This window comes from Cataglyphis hispanica, chromosome 4 (genome assembly GCF_021464435.1).
Source record: "Cataglyphis hispanica isolate Lineage 1 chromosome 4, ULB_Chis1_1.0, whole genome shotgun sequence".
Taxonomy (NCBI): domain Eukaryota; kingdom Metazoa; phylum Arthropoda; class Insecta; order Hymenoptera; family Formicidae; genus Cataglyphis; species Cataglyphis hispanica.
In genome coordinates this window covers 8035884-8049558 of record NC_065957.1, presented here as the reverse complement: position 1 = coordinate 8049558, position 13675 = coordinate 8035884, and the positions used below count along the sequence as shown (strand labels likewise).

Genomic DNA, 13675 nt, shown 5'->3' with positions numbered 1-13675 from the left:
TCCAAATTCAATAAAATTTCAATTAAAATTTTAAGACATCGAGACAAGATTTTACGAGCAATTTAGATCTCCAAGGTCTTCTCATTTTATCTGCATACTGATATTACGTAGATGTGCTAGATCATCTGATATCTTAATTAATTCCCTAATAAACGAGCGCATGACACGACAATTAAACCATAAACCTCGTTGCTATAAATGACATTATAAATCGAATCGCAGACGCATCGAATCAGCACAACATAACGCAATAATGAAACGTGGGAAAATCGTTGTTTCGTTGTGTCTTCTATGCTTCAGCCTGATCAAAATCGCCGCAACTCAAAATATGACGATATCTACCTGCACCGAGGTAGGATTCTTCGAGATCGACGACGGAACATGTAAAAATTATTACATGTGCATAGACAACGGCGTGACTTTGACGAAGGTGATACTGTCGTGTGCCAGCTCTGCTATATTCGATCCCATCCTGGGCAGATGCGTGCCCGCAAATACGACTACGTGCCAGCAAACGCCACGCTGCTTACGATACGGCAGATTTCCGATGGAGGATCCGTATTGTAAGATGTATTTTCTATGTTATTGGAACGGCACCGGTTATATCATGATGAGTAACCTTACCTGCCCGAACACCCTGGTGTTTGAACCCACGTCGGAGAAGTGCGTATCACCACAGAGATACATATGTCCAACACAAGTATATCAATCAAATTCCACAAAAGAGTCAAGTATCTATATCGCATAGATATAATTATAATCTATATAGGAAATATTATATTGTATGAAAATTGATACCGATGTATATTATTATGTAACAATATTAGTAATTGATTAATTAAATAATTTATTAAAATGTAGAAATTGAGTGTAATTGATTAATTAAATAATTTAAAATGTAGAAATAAATAATTCTTGTGAAATAATTCTTCTGTTAATTGTAATATATATTTAGTGAATATATTATAATAAATATATGTTTAGTGAATAGCAGATATTATAGATCGAGAATATGATGGGGAAAAAATTGTCAGATATGTAAAAAATATTACACGAAATAATAATACATTTGATGTAGAAAGAAAAAAGATAAAAGAGAACATGTAACGCGATGGTGTAATTATCTATAATTACAAATTATAAAAAGATTTCCGGCATAAATGGAATGTTACAGACTGATAAAAAAAAATAACAAGCGGACTTTTGACTATCGAGTGCTTAACAATCATATTTATCACTTGCGGTATTATTTTCAACTTAATGGAAATAATAAAATACAGTAACAATTCCTCGTTAATACAATTTATTATAAGCGCGATTCGATCGATGAGATTGTGCAATTGTTGTTCGCGATTAATTATTTCCGACCGTTATAAACGAGTTATAATCATTCGCGTGATAATCAACGCGCTTACCACTTTAAAGATTATTAAACGTTGTAAATATCTGCTTCTCTCATATCACAAAAGCCAGATAAATTGATGAATTCATATTGCTATAAGAGAGGAGATTATTAAAAATTATATCAATAAAAATATGTGAAAGTATATTACAGTAAATATATAGAATAATATTCTTATTAATTCTACATCAATAATTACATGTTTTCTTTTTTATAATTTTAATTTTAATTATATTTGTTTATAAATTTGTAATTTACATTTTTTGTAAATAGAAAGCATATTCTTATATATAATTTTACATCTGCCATGTTTTGATAAACAAATGTAAATTACGAAGCCTTTCTTATTAATTCATATGATTAAATTAAGAAGGCACAATGAAATTTATACATGCGCAATGCAATCTCTGATACCAGTTTTTTTGAATTTATCTTTTATGTGATATCAGATTTACTAAAACGATAAGGTAAAACTTTTAGACTTGCCGCACATCTATTCAAGAAAGGACTTTATACAGTGTGAATTCGGTGAAAGTCCTAAGACTGCCACCCATCGACATCTCTCTGATCCTTTCGTTCGACCAATGTCCGACCTCTTCCGCAGCCGCTCGTCTTATCCTCGAGTGAACCCTGTTATCCTTGGGATCTGCTATAATTTTTAGTAATAGATTCGTTTTAACTGTTTTGTTCGTGTCATTGACGGAGGTTAGATTATTCTGCGTCAATTCCGTAAACACGTGCTTCAGCCCAGTTGAAACATCTTTCTGTATCTCTGGTAATACTTGCACGACTTCTATCTTCGTCTCGTTGGCGACGTTCTCACTTACCGAAGGCACTGTGCTTAAAACTATTTCTGTAGTTGTGTCGTTTCCACTTTCTGTACGTACTGTGTCGCTTGTTTCCTCTTGAGGGTTGTTGGTCGTTGTAGAAAGCTGTACGCTCTCCTTTGTCACATTAACATCTTGGTATTCTAAAGTGGTTGAATCGGTATCGTTGTTTTTTATTGTCGAAAACGTTACGCCGTCATTTCCTTCTGTAGTTGTATTTCTTTCATTTTCTGTAACATAATTTGTCCCCTCTTCGGGGTTATTTGTGGTTGTAGAAGGATGAGTAGTCTCCGTCAAAGAAGTTGTTTGTAATTCTGAAACGTTTAAGGAATTAGTCGTAACCGACAATTCATCAGGATCAATGGAACTTTTTGTAACAATATCGAGTGCATCTAAATTTCCTTTTTTATCATCAAGACTTCTGCGTCTTCGTCTACGATATAATACCTCGTTTTCTCGATCGTTTTCTTGATCATATTCAGAATACTGGAAGTCCTCGTTTTTAGCAAGGGCGCGTTCAGAAGTAAATTGCTCTGAAATTAAATCTTCAAAAGCAGAAAAATCCGTATATTCCGATTCTTTATGACTCTTATCAACATCATTTGATTGCATACTGTTAATATTCGTTTTTTCTATCAAATTGTCCAATTTCGCTCGGATTGGTCCGATACACTTTAGTAACGCGCTTAAGGTTTCATTGTTGACAGATTCGTTCAGAGCTTTCAATTGTTTTAACAAATCAGGATGATTTTCTTGTATCGAATTCTCATCAAATGACACGTGTTTCTCAACCTCGACCAAGTTGTGCTTCTCCTTCTTTTCATTGATATGTTCTAGAAGAATCTTCACTTTTAAAGACAATATGTGCTGTGGCTTACTTGTAGTCGTGGTTCTTCGCGTGTCCATATTGATCATCGTTGAATTGCTCTCAGTATCCTGAGCAATTAGGGTCGTAGGGACACTTGCGACAGTCGTATGTTGAATTTCGCTCGTTGCTAACTGTTCAGACGATTGAGATTCAGTTACGAACGATTGATTTTTCGTTGGTAAAAATATCGTGTCAGGCTTCGATTGATCCTCGGTTTCCTCCTCAGAACATATACTTGACTCGCAAGAACTGGAAGTTACACTGTCGCAATTTCCGAATTCGTCGCAAGATTCCGGACTGTTAATATATGCGCAATCTTCGGAATTCTCGCACGAGTAATCAACCTCGCTGCTAGCTGTCGATTTGATCTCAGTAGATGACGAAGTGGTTGTCGTGCCTTGGAAGAGCACTTCTTCGAGCGTCGATATCGATTGAGAGGTTACACTTTCAGGTATACTTTCAGTCGAAATTGATGATAGTTTGTTTAAGATTTCGGTAAATGTTTCGGATTCTTTCACGAATTCGGTGATTTCATGCGGTGATACCTTGGTTGTAACTTCTTGCTCAGCATTAATCTCAGCTGAATTTATCGTACTTAAAGACGGAACATGATCTGTCTCGGTTAATTCTTCGCTCGTCAATTCAGTAGAAGTATCTTTACTATTATCTGTGGACGTTAAGTTTTCTTCTTCTTTTTCATCTTTTGTCGCGCCATGACTTGTCGTAATATTTGTTTCTGACGTACTGACAGTATAATCGATATTCTTAGGGGTTGTAACAGAAGACTTTATTAATATATCTGTCGTGGATGGTAGAAGAGTTGACTCGTCAGTAATTGAATCAGAAACTTCTTTTTCCTTTTCTAATTTAGAGGAAAACTGGGGTAGTTTTTCTTTATCAAAAATATCTTTTTCTGTAACAATTTCTTGATGAATACTTGAAATCTCTGTAGTCGCGCCTGCTTCAGTAAACACTTCTTCCAAAGATGAAGAATGCATGATATTCTTTTGCGTTGTACATGATGGATCCGATGAATCCTGCTCACAGCTTACGATCTCTTCATTTGTAATAGGTTCTACTGTAGATGTAAATATTTCTTCACCAAATAATATCGATGGTTTTGTAACATCGCTAGATAAACTAAGATCCTCTTCACTCTCGCTTTCAGCTTCTTCTTTTGATTCAGTGACCTCTTCGCTTATGCTTATCTCAGTAGTACTTTTTATTGAAATGTCCTCAGATTTTGTAGTCACCTCACAAGCGCCATTCATATTTTTACAAAATTCAGTAGTGACATCACTGCTATTTTCATTTTCATCTTCCACGGAACTCTCCGTACAGGGTTCCTCCTCCTCGGTCTTCGTCGCCGTTAATTTCTGCAGTTTAGGGCTAACTTTGATTTCCACTCTCTTCTTCGGCTTTTTCGAGCCGTCGTTCCACTCTACGATATTCTTACTGACCACCGGGCCGACCCCGCATTTCACCTTTTTATATTGCCAAATAATAACGTCGCCGACATGACTAATCGAGGTGAAATTTACAACTCTGCTAACTTTGGTATCCTCGTCTATAATCTCGAACAGAGCCGTTTTATTAATCTCTTCATCATTCGGTGTTAATTCACCCTCAAGCTTTTTGCATTCGAGATATTTATCCGGTATAGTTGCAGAATTCTCGAAAGAAATCGTGTATTCGCGGATCACCAGCCTTCTCGGCGGCTGCACGGTCTTATTCTCTTTGATGGTCGTCGTCTCGATCCAACACAAAGTAATATCCTCATCCTCATGAACACTGCTGATCGTCTTAGCCTTGCCGATTATATCCTTAAATTCCTTGTCAACATTCAACTCATCACCACGTTTCGTTACATTTCCAATGAAGCTGCTCGAATATCTCTGATTCTCCTTCTTACCGCTCGTGCAATTTGGTCGTGCGGGTTGTTCTGCCTCAGAAATGTCATCTAGCAATTTAAAATATTTATGATAATATGACTGAAACTTCTTAGGAAGTTTTTGCTTACCTTGTTTGAGATGCTCGTGACTATGTTGCTCATGGTGATCGGGGACATTCGTATTCATAGTAACATTTTCATTCTTAATTATTCTGTGCGGAAAATGATCAAAAATTCATCATTGATGATGATAACACGGACGTTATAATGTTTTGCATTAACAGATTAATCATGTACTTTTTTTAATTTATTTTTTTGTTGCACTATTTTTCATTATATCTTAATATTAGTTTAGATTAATTATTATATGGATTATATTTATTATATTTAGTTTAATGAGATTATACTTTACTTATGAATTTTGGCGCTATCACCAACGTCAAGTGAAGCCGATGACTCCGATGACTCCATCCTTCTCGCTGCACGAGATTGCGCAGCAATATCATAACGTCGATAGCCTATTTCTTTATCTTTTAACGCATGCCGCACCTAAAGATTTAGGTATAAGAAAGAAAATTAAGATTGGAAAAATATGAACAAAATTATTTAGATATGAATATACTCTACAAACACTTATATGCGGTTGTACCATAACAAATTTTGTTAATGCACAACCTTATTAATATTATGCCTCACACATAGTAAAAAATAATTAAAATTTATTCGCGAAATTCATCTATGCTAAGCTGATAAAATATAATCAAAACATTGCAACTTCAATCAAGCGTGACTGATGGCAAAAAATTTATAGCAAAGTAATTGAACATATTTAATAAAAATAATAAATTAATAAAAATAATAATCACAGTATAATAAAAAAGCATAACTACATATTGATGACAATAAAAATATAAAAATTTTTTTGAAGAGATATTTCTCCCAGTAATTCTAAAAAAAAAAATCAAAATTTGACACAAATTTTCTAGTTTAATACAAATAAACATAATATTTAATACAAATATCTGCTTTCGTATAAATTAAAAACAGCATAAAGTAACAAAAAATGCAAACAAAATAACCAAAAAAATATAAATGTATATAAAAAAACTTAAAATGTAATATAATAATAATAAAGTATGTGTAGACAAATATAAAAAAATATTTGCATAAAATGAGCAAAAACAGATTTATTATGGAATAAAAATAATTATAAATGTGTGGTATATAGAAATAAATATAGATATAAAAATATGCATTACTCAATTTACATACTCGACTTGAGTCTGAAGAACGAGAGGCAAGTGGAATCGCAGCATTATTTCTAAACCAGCATACCTATTTTAATCGAACAAATGTAATATTTTGTCGGCAAATTTCCATCAAAAAACATTAGTAAATATAATAAATATCTTTCAGTGTTAATAACACATGTAAATTATAAATTATAAAGTACAAGTAATACAAATTTATTAACCAGCAAATATATAATACAATTTCTCAAAATATATGTGTGAAAGTTTCATAAAGACACTCAATATCGCCTGATGACAGATCGTGTAAATGATTTAATTTAGAAAGTGCCAGACAATTGATTTAATCCATCTATGCAAGATTGACGATATCTCGGCACGCGAGATTAGCCAACGAAATGACCGAACAGTATGCTAGCACGAAAGTGAGAATGATCGAATAAAATATAAATACGATACGACGGTAATATTTGTCAAGATTAAAAAAGAATCTAGTTACCTTTCCATCGTTGCACTTGATATATTTATGTTACCGATAAAGTGAAAAAATTAATCAACTTCGATAATAATTAGTTTATCGAAATAAAGAAAAAAATCTTTTAAACATAATACTTAATTAATCGTTTTTTTTTTCTTACATTTTATATTGCAAACTGTTTGTACATTTAGTGATTATATAAAAAGAACTTTTTTCTAAAGTATAAAAAATTTGTAAAAAGAGTGTTTAATATATTTAATAAAAGAATGTTTAATATATTTAAAAAATATAAACTTTTTTATAAAAGAAGAATTTATCTAAATATCTCTCTATAAATATTTTTATTTTTTTTTTTTAAATATATTTGAAATATGTTTGATAAACTAAGTATTGAAAAATTGCACAAATTATTAACTTTATTTAATTATATTAACTAATTTTTTATGAATTTAATAAACGCTGTTTATATACATAAAATAAAAAATACATAATTTCAAATTTATATTTTTTTATAGATTTACATAAATTTGACAGAAGGAAAGAACTTACTAAAAAGACGAAAGTTAGAGTGTAAGGCGCGCGAACCAGCATCGCCGCCAGAATGTCTCACTTCTCCGTTCGTTTCAAATCTTCTATCTTCTTATCTCGATCAGCCTACATCCAATATCAAATCAAAAGTACCTAATTTTATCAATATTTCTAATCTTTCATTCTTTGCACGTTAAATTTCTATCTGATAATAGATATTGATAATAAATCAATCAAATGTTCAACTTTTAACTAAGAAGTAATCACCAACAACCGGACCACGATTTCCAGGAAAACTGGAACGCTGCTTTTCTTTTGATATTAATGACGAATGATCCAATGATGGCAAGGCTTGATGCTCGTGGCAACACTCAATGTTGATTCTGTTGCTCTCAAATGCCAACTCGACTGGATCTAGCACCTCCGATAACTGCACAAGCCATCATCCCCACCTATTATCAAATCCTTTCAACCCCGCTCCAGCATTAAACCTCCGATCCAACATCACGATATTCCGAAGTTGTTATCAGTAGAGGTAACTTCTCGTCTCTTTGTGCCTCGTGTTAATGTTTCTGGTATAGCTTTTTTCCTCGTCGTCCCGACGATCGATTGATCAGTTCAATTTATCTTGCCGCCAACGCATCCTGAGTAAAAATCATTTGCCATCGTCGAAATAATTACTTCACAAAGAGTCTTATATGTTTAAGCGATGAGTGTTTTGTGTGTTTGAACTAATCGAACACTTTGTACGATCTGTTAATAAAATTCTCGAAAAATAAAATTAATAAAAATAAAAACTTTCTATTTACTATTTTTGTACTTTTCACACAATAATATTTTATAAATAAATACTTATTGTATATCCAAATTTTTTCAAACAAAGTTTTTTTCAAAATGAGGTTTTTTCCAAAGTTTTTTTTTTCAAAATGAAATTTATATACTATTTAATATGCAAATGTGTGTTATAGTATATAATATATATAAAAATCTTTATTTTTGTGGAGAAATAATAGGTCTATATATAATATAGAAACTATAGTTTTATAATATAGAGGGACGTTAATTTCTTTAGATTTATGAGAAAAGATTCTACATATATATATATATATAGTTATATATCCATTTTAGTTTAACAGGCAATCGATAATTGACCGTGAAACATTTAATTTAAGAGTTTTCGTTATGCACGATAAAATCCTGTTGTTTTGTTCATCTCTATGATAAGAAGAACATTTTGCTACTCACATTTAATAAATTGCAATTTTAATTAATTGTAATTATCTTGCATCTTCTTAATTATGATAATAATAAGCTCGGTTAAAATAACGTTTAATTATATTTTATGTAACTGAATTTTTTTTAATTATATTTAGGTTTTTATATAAGAAAAAAATTCTTCTTTTTATATAAAAAATATCCTTGGAAAAACATATCTTAACTTCTCATTGCACTGTGTTGCAGAAACATTCAAGTCTTTATAAGAAGAAAAAAATAGGCCATCTCGTGAAACCAATTTTTGTTTAATAGATATAATCAGACATAAATCGTGTAGCGAATATCATACGGGAGAATTAAGAATCATTCCTATTCTTCCAATTATTAGTGTTCGCTCCTTCTTTCCTTTCAACATTGCCAGTAGCTCACCTGACGACACAATCACTCGTTATACGTATGTTATGCGACTTCGCGGTCACCTATTGTATACCGATAAAAGTAAAGCCAAATTGCTTTGCACAATTTTCTATGTCTCCCATTGGGCGTTTTATCGCTACTGATACTCGTCAAGATGCAATAATTTACGGTCCATCGCGCGCGAGTGCTGTGATTTTGGAACACTTCGGAATCTCTCTTATAATACGAGAATTCTCTTATAAGAAAAATATTAAAAGAATACACTTTAAAAATGTTTAAATAAAAATTATTAATTCATAAAAATCATTCAATTGAAGCCTTTCCTCAAACTATTTACATATTACTGAAGAACGTTTGGACCTTTGCGGAAATTATTTGAAGAAATGTATAAAAGGCAAATTTTATTTCAATATTTATACGATAAAAAAATTTTATTTTGTTTGTCAAAGTATAGCCTTGTTGGTACGTATGATCCCGGAAATAGTATAGATAAAAAAATAATTGCTTTAGTTTCATTTCTGTATCTCATGTGATATCTCATCGCGTTTTATATTACATTTTCAATATATATAAATCATCTTTGGTACAATCAACGTAAAAAAGATATATGTAATTTATTAACAAATTTATTAACAAACTGCCAATAGCTATAACAATGTCAATAACCCGCATACTACGAATACGATTCGGCAATTCGATTAACTCGGCGATTTTAAGTGGTTCGCGCTGATCGTTATGTCGCGATCGATCCGCTCGATCGTTCGCTTTTTGATTTGACGTGGCATATTAGATGGAAGAGATCGAAGTCGGATATCGACGGATATCGACGCGTGTCGGAGAATGGAAGAGGAAAATTGAAAGGAGATCGCACGTACGTCGAACATGAAATCGTAAACGCTATTGCGCAAAGTATTATTCCGAGTACCCCCCTTCGAAATGAAAGATCGAAGCGCTTTGATGTGAGCGCGTTTAATTGGAAATTCTATTTTACGATTCTCACATTTGCTGCTTATAACTTCTCCGTGATCACCTTGCACCTTGACGCTATAATCGTTAATATTAGCAATTATCCAAGATATGACATTGTATTTTTATTCTCTTCTATGAGATTTGTACATCTACTTTTTTTAAGCTACATATTCCGAAAAACATTTTTTCATATATCTAATCGGCTTTGTTTTGCCTTGTGCCTAATCAATATAATATAAAAATTAATACCGTGCTGGATTTTTCAAACAAGCATGATAAACAAATCGTTCTCAAATATTATATTCATCTATGATGAAATATTTCGACAAAAGCCGCAAAAATGTTAATATTAGTGTTTGTTTAAAAAGCGTTGCACAATATTTTAATTATGCCAAGCTGTCGCAAAATACCTAGTTGTAATGAACCTCAGTGCAGAGATTATATGCAAGAGACTATTGCAAGAGATCGCGCATACAAAGACGTGGCATATTATAGGTGGTTCAATCGTATATGTGAAGAGACCTGTACCTGTACGTATATATTTCTTCTGCAAAGAATATATAGTTGAAACCTTGAGCCAAAAATCCTCTTAAGTAACATGCTAGTGAAAGGAAATTCTTTATATAGCGGAACTTCTGCGAAATGTATGCAGTTCTAATTGATACCGCATGTGACAATCCGCGGCGCGGCAATAAAGTATAATCGATTAATATGTTTATTATATGTGAGATTTATATATTTATCTGATAATATTTTTCCGATTTATTTATCTTGAAATTTTTCTTTAAAATGTAAAAAAATTTTATGTGGTAAAATTCATCTAATATATTTCCGATTTATTTTTCTTGAAATTTTTCTTTAGAATTTTTAAAATTTTTCTTTAGAATGTAAGAAGATTTTATGAAAATCATTTTCCAATAACAATATTATTCTTGTTGCTGTTAAATAACAAAAGAACAATGTGGTTTGTGATAATTCTGGCGATAGCAATTACAATAAAAATTCTGCACAACTGGCGACGATCATCAAAGTTTCCTCCAGGTAAATGAAATTATTTCGTTAAATAGTAATGTTTCTAAATATTGTATATATATTTCATGCGATGTACTTCTAATTTGATTTGTTCGATCCAATATTTTTTGTATCGACGTAAAATTTACATAGATATGACATTTGCGAAATGTTTTATTCAAGGACCTCGCGGTCTGCCGATCATAGGAAACATATTCGACGTGAAACGTCTGGTCAATGAGACAAAGTTTTATTCTCATGCTTGGTGTCGTCTAGCCGACATTTACGGTCCCGTCGTTGGCTTAAAACTCGGCATAGCCGAACCGCTGATCATTGTTTCCGGTAGGGATGCTGTGGTTGAAATGATGGGTCGATCTGAATTTGACGGTAGGCCCGATGGATTTAAGTTTAGACATCGAACAGGAGGTGAGCGAAGAGGTATAATATTTACGGATGGCGATATTTGGCGAGATCAAAAAAGGTATTTTGTTTACGATTACTATATATATATATATATATCAACAAAACTATATAATAATTTTGTAGTATACAGGGTAGGTCCAAATTTAAAAGATACCAAAACAAAAATTGTAAAAAATTAAATTATGTGAAAATTAAATTATTTGTTTTGACACTTCTTATATAAAACGTATACTTTCCCTGATATTTGTAAAAATGTATAAAATAATCGTGATTTCAGAGGTTTTTAGGAGCTAACTTTTTAAGGAAGCATTTTTCAATTTATGTTTATTAGAAACTTTTTGCTCAGAATTAAATTTCTTCTATAATAAAATCTTCTAAAATAAAATAAAAAGTTTGATCGAAATGTTTGGGCCCACTCTGTGTATTATATTTTTAACAACTTAAAAAAATTTTTTTTTTAAATACATAGATACTTTATTTTTTAAATATTGTTAAATCATTCTTTGTGCGCTTTGTGTAACTATAAAAAAATTAGATCAAATGACAACTTGTTACAAGTTATTCAGATTTGTTCTGCGAACATTAAAAGAGTTTGGATTTGGAAAAATGGCGATGGAAGATATAATATTAAACGATGCAGTTTCTTTAACCAATACAATAGAATCGCTGGCTAAATTAGGACCCATTGCAAACTTACACAATATTACCTCCATACCAATCCTTAACACTTTATGGACGTTAGTCGCTGGATCAAGGTATGATATTTGAAGCCGCATGCAATTAAATTAAATTCAAAAATAACTTTGAAACATTTTAATCACAGATTCGACCTGGACAAGGAGAATCCAAAATTAAGAGAAATTATATCAGTGGTAAACGATCTTTTCAGAAACACCAATGTCACTGGCGGTATATTGAACCATTTGCCTTTTTTAAGACACATCATGCCAAATTTTACCGGATTTACCGCACTAAATCAGAGACTGACGCGAATGTCACAATTCTTTAGGGTAATTATATATCTTTTTTTAGCGATGTTATTTCTATCTATATAAGGTATTTTGTTTCAGAGGGAAATAGCGACGCATAAACAAACTAGAACGCACGGCGAATTTAGAGACTTTATCGATGTTTACCTAGCGGAAATGGAGCAATCAAAATCGAATATATCGTGTTTCAATGGTATGAACTGTTTTAACAAAAATTAAATTAAAAAGTTACTATTAAAACACACATTTCAATATTTATTGAATTTACTGCATGTTATAAAAAATTATTGTATATATATTATTAATAAATATTATTAATATTATATATTATATATTATAATATTAATATTATAATATTATATTATAATAAATATTATTATTATAAATTTTAAAAACAATAATATTATATAAAAAAAAAATAAATAAATAAAATAAGGAAACAATATTATTTAAAAAAATAGTTTATTTTAATAAGATATTGTATAAATCCCATATTATGTATTAAATTCTTAAGATAAAAACTGCAATAACTCGTAAATAATGAGTGAATAATGCAAATAAAACTGTACATTGCAAAGTATTCTTATTTACAGAGCAGCAATTAATTAACGTCCTGAAAGATCTCTTTGAAGCCGGTGTAGAAACGACGAACAACACAATTGGTTTTATAATAACATATCTTGCAGTAAGGCAGGACGTTCAAGAAAAGGTGCACGAGGAAATTGAAAGAGTGCTGGGCAAGGAAGTTCTACCTCGTATAGCGTACAGAAATCGGTATGCACATGTTTAACTGTTCAATATATTATTGTTTATTCACAAATAAACAAGCAAAAATTTTCAGATTACCGTACTTGAATGCAACGATAGCGGAGGTATTGAGACTAGCGAATGTCGGCCCTACTTCAATTCCTCATCGAGCAATGACTGACACTACTCTGCTCGGCTATGAAATAAAAAAGAACTATATCTTGTTGGCTAATTTTAGAAGCGTCCATATGGACGAGAAGCATTGGGGTGATCCAAAAGAGTTTCGGCCTGAAAGATTTATTAACGATAAAGGAGAATACGTCGAGGATCCCTGGTTACTATCATTTGGCTTAGGTATAAAAGAAATTATGAATATATATTCTTCGTAACACATATAAAATATATATAAAAGAAAGAATTTTGTAATAAAATTAATATAAAACAGGTCGTAGAAAGTGTTTGGGCGAGATCTTGGCAAGAAACAATGTATTTCTGTTCACTGCGTGTCTGCTGCAGAGATTTCAGTTTACGTTACCTCCGGAACATCCTAATCCGATTTTAGACGGTGTCGACGGCTTTACGGTTGCACCACCTAATATATGTATTAATGTTATCAAAAGAAAATGACTTCAATGTATACGTATTAATATATATATATAT

General features: G+C 31.6%; 3 protein-coding genes across 5 annotated transcripts; 2 read left to right on the top strand and 1 right to left on the bottom strand.

The window, feature by feature from the left end:
* The first annotated feature begins 223 nt into the window (after nt 1-223).
* LOC126849009 (uncharacterized) lies at nt 224-988 on the top strand. The gene has a single exon (XM_050590464.1). The coding sequence runs from the start codon at nt 254-256 to the stop codon at nt 746-748; it is 495 nt and encodes a 164-aa protein (XP_050446421.1). The 5' UTR covers nt 224-253; the 3' UTR covers nt 749-988.
* Nucleotides 989-1657: 669 nt separating this feature from the next.
* On the bottom strand, nt 1658-13180 carry LOC126848962 (mucin-22-like). 3 transcript variants are annotated; one of them, XM_050590373.1, is made up of 7 exons: nt 13120-13180; nt 7512-7888; nt 7266-7370; nt 6261-6323; nt 5401-5537; nt 5118-5200; nt 1658-5057 (listed from the first exon to the last, which is right to left on the bottom strand). In XM_050590373.1, exons 3-7 carry the CDS (start codon nt 7305-7307, stop codon nt 1900-1902), a joined length of 3483 nt encoding a protein of 1160 aa, XP_050446330.1. In that variant the 5' UTR covers nt 7308-7370; nt 7512-7888; nt 13120-13180; the 3' UTR covers nt 1658-1899. The 3 variants fall into 3 exon arrangements, with proteins under 3 accessions (XP_050446330.1, XP_050446331.1, XP_050446332.1); XM_050590374.1 differs by lacking the exon at nt 6261-6323; XM_050590375.1 differs by lacking the exons at nt 6261-6323; nt 7266-7370; nt 7512-7888 and having other exon boundaries at nt 13120-13172.
* Nucleotides 10752-13643, top strand: LOC126848980 (methyl farnesoate epoxidase-like). The gene is made up of 8 exons (XM_050590405.1): nt 10752-10886; nt 11040-11337; nt 11846-12034; nt 12103-12289; nt 12350-12461; nt 12862-13042; nt 13110-13369; nt 13461-13643. Exons 1-8 carry the CDS (start codon nt 10805-10807, stop codon nt 13640-13642), a joined length of 1491 nt encoding a protein of 496 aa, XP_050446362.1. The 5' UTR covers nt 10752-10804; the 3' UTR covers nt 13643.
* The last annotated feature ends 32 nt before the right edge of the window (nt 13644-13675 follow it).

Coding starts and splice junctions, on each gene's coding strand:
- LOC126849009 (XM_050590464.1), top strand. CDS start 254: ATGAAACGTGGGAAAATCGTTGTTTCGTTGTGTCTTCTATGCTTCAGC.
- LOC126848962 (XM_050590373.1), bottom strand. CDS start 7,307: ATGCTGGTTCGCGCGCCTTACACTCTAACTTTCGTCTTTTTA. Junction 5,538..6,260: donor GTTCTTCAGACTCAAGTCGA/GTATGTAAATTG, acceptor CTAAATCTTTAG/GTGCGGCATGCGTTAAAAGA. Junction 5,058..5,117: donor TCACGAGCATCTCAAACAAG/GTAAGCAAAAAC, acceptor TTAAATTGCTAG/ATGACATTTCTGAGGCAGAA.
- LOC126848980 (XM_050590405.1), top strand. CDS start 10,805: ATGTGGTTTGTGATAATTCTGGCGATAGCAATTACAATAAAAATTCTG. Junction 12,035..12,102: donor ACGTTAGTCGCTGGATCAAG/GTATGATATTTG, acceptor TTTTAATCACAG/ATTCGACCTGGACAAGGAGA. Junction 12,290..12,349: donor GAATGTCACAATTCTTTAGG/GTAATTATATAT, acceptor ATTTTGTTTCAG/AGGGAAATAGCGACGCATAA.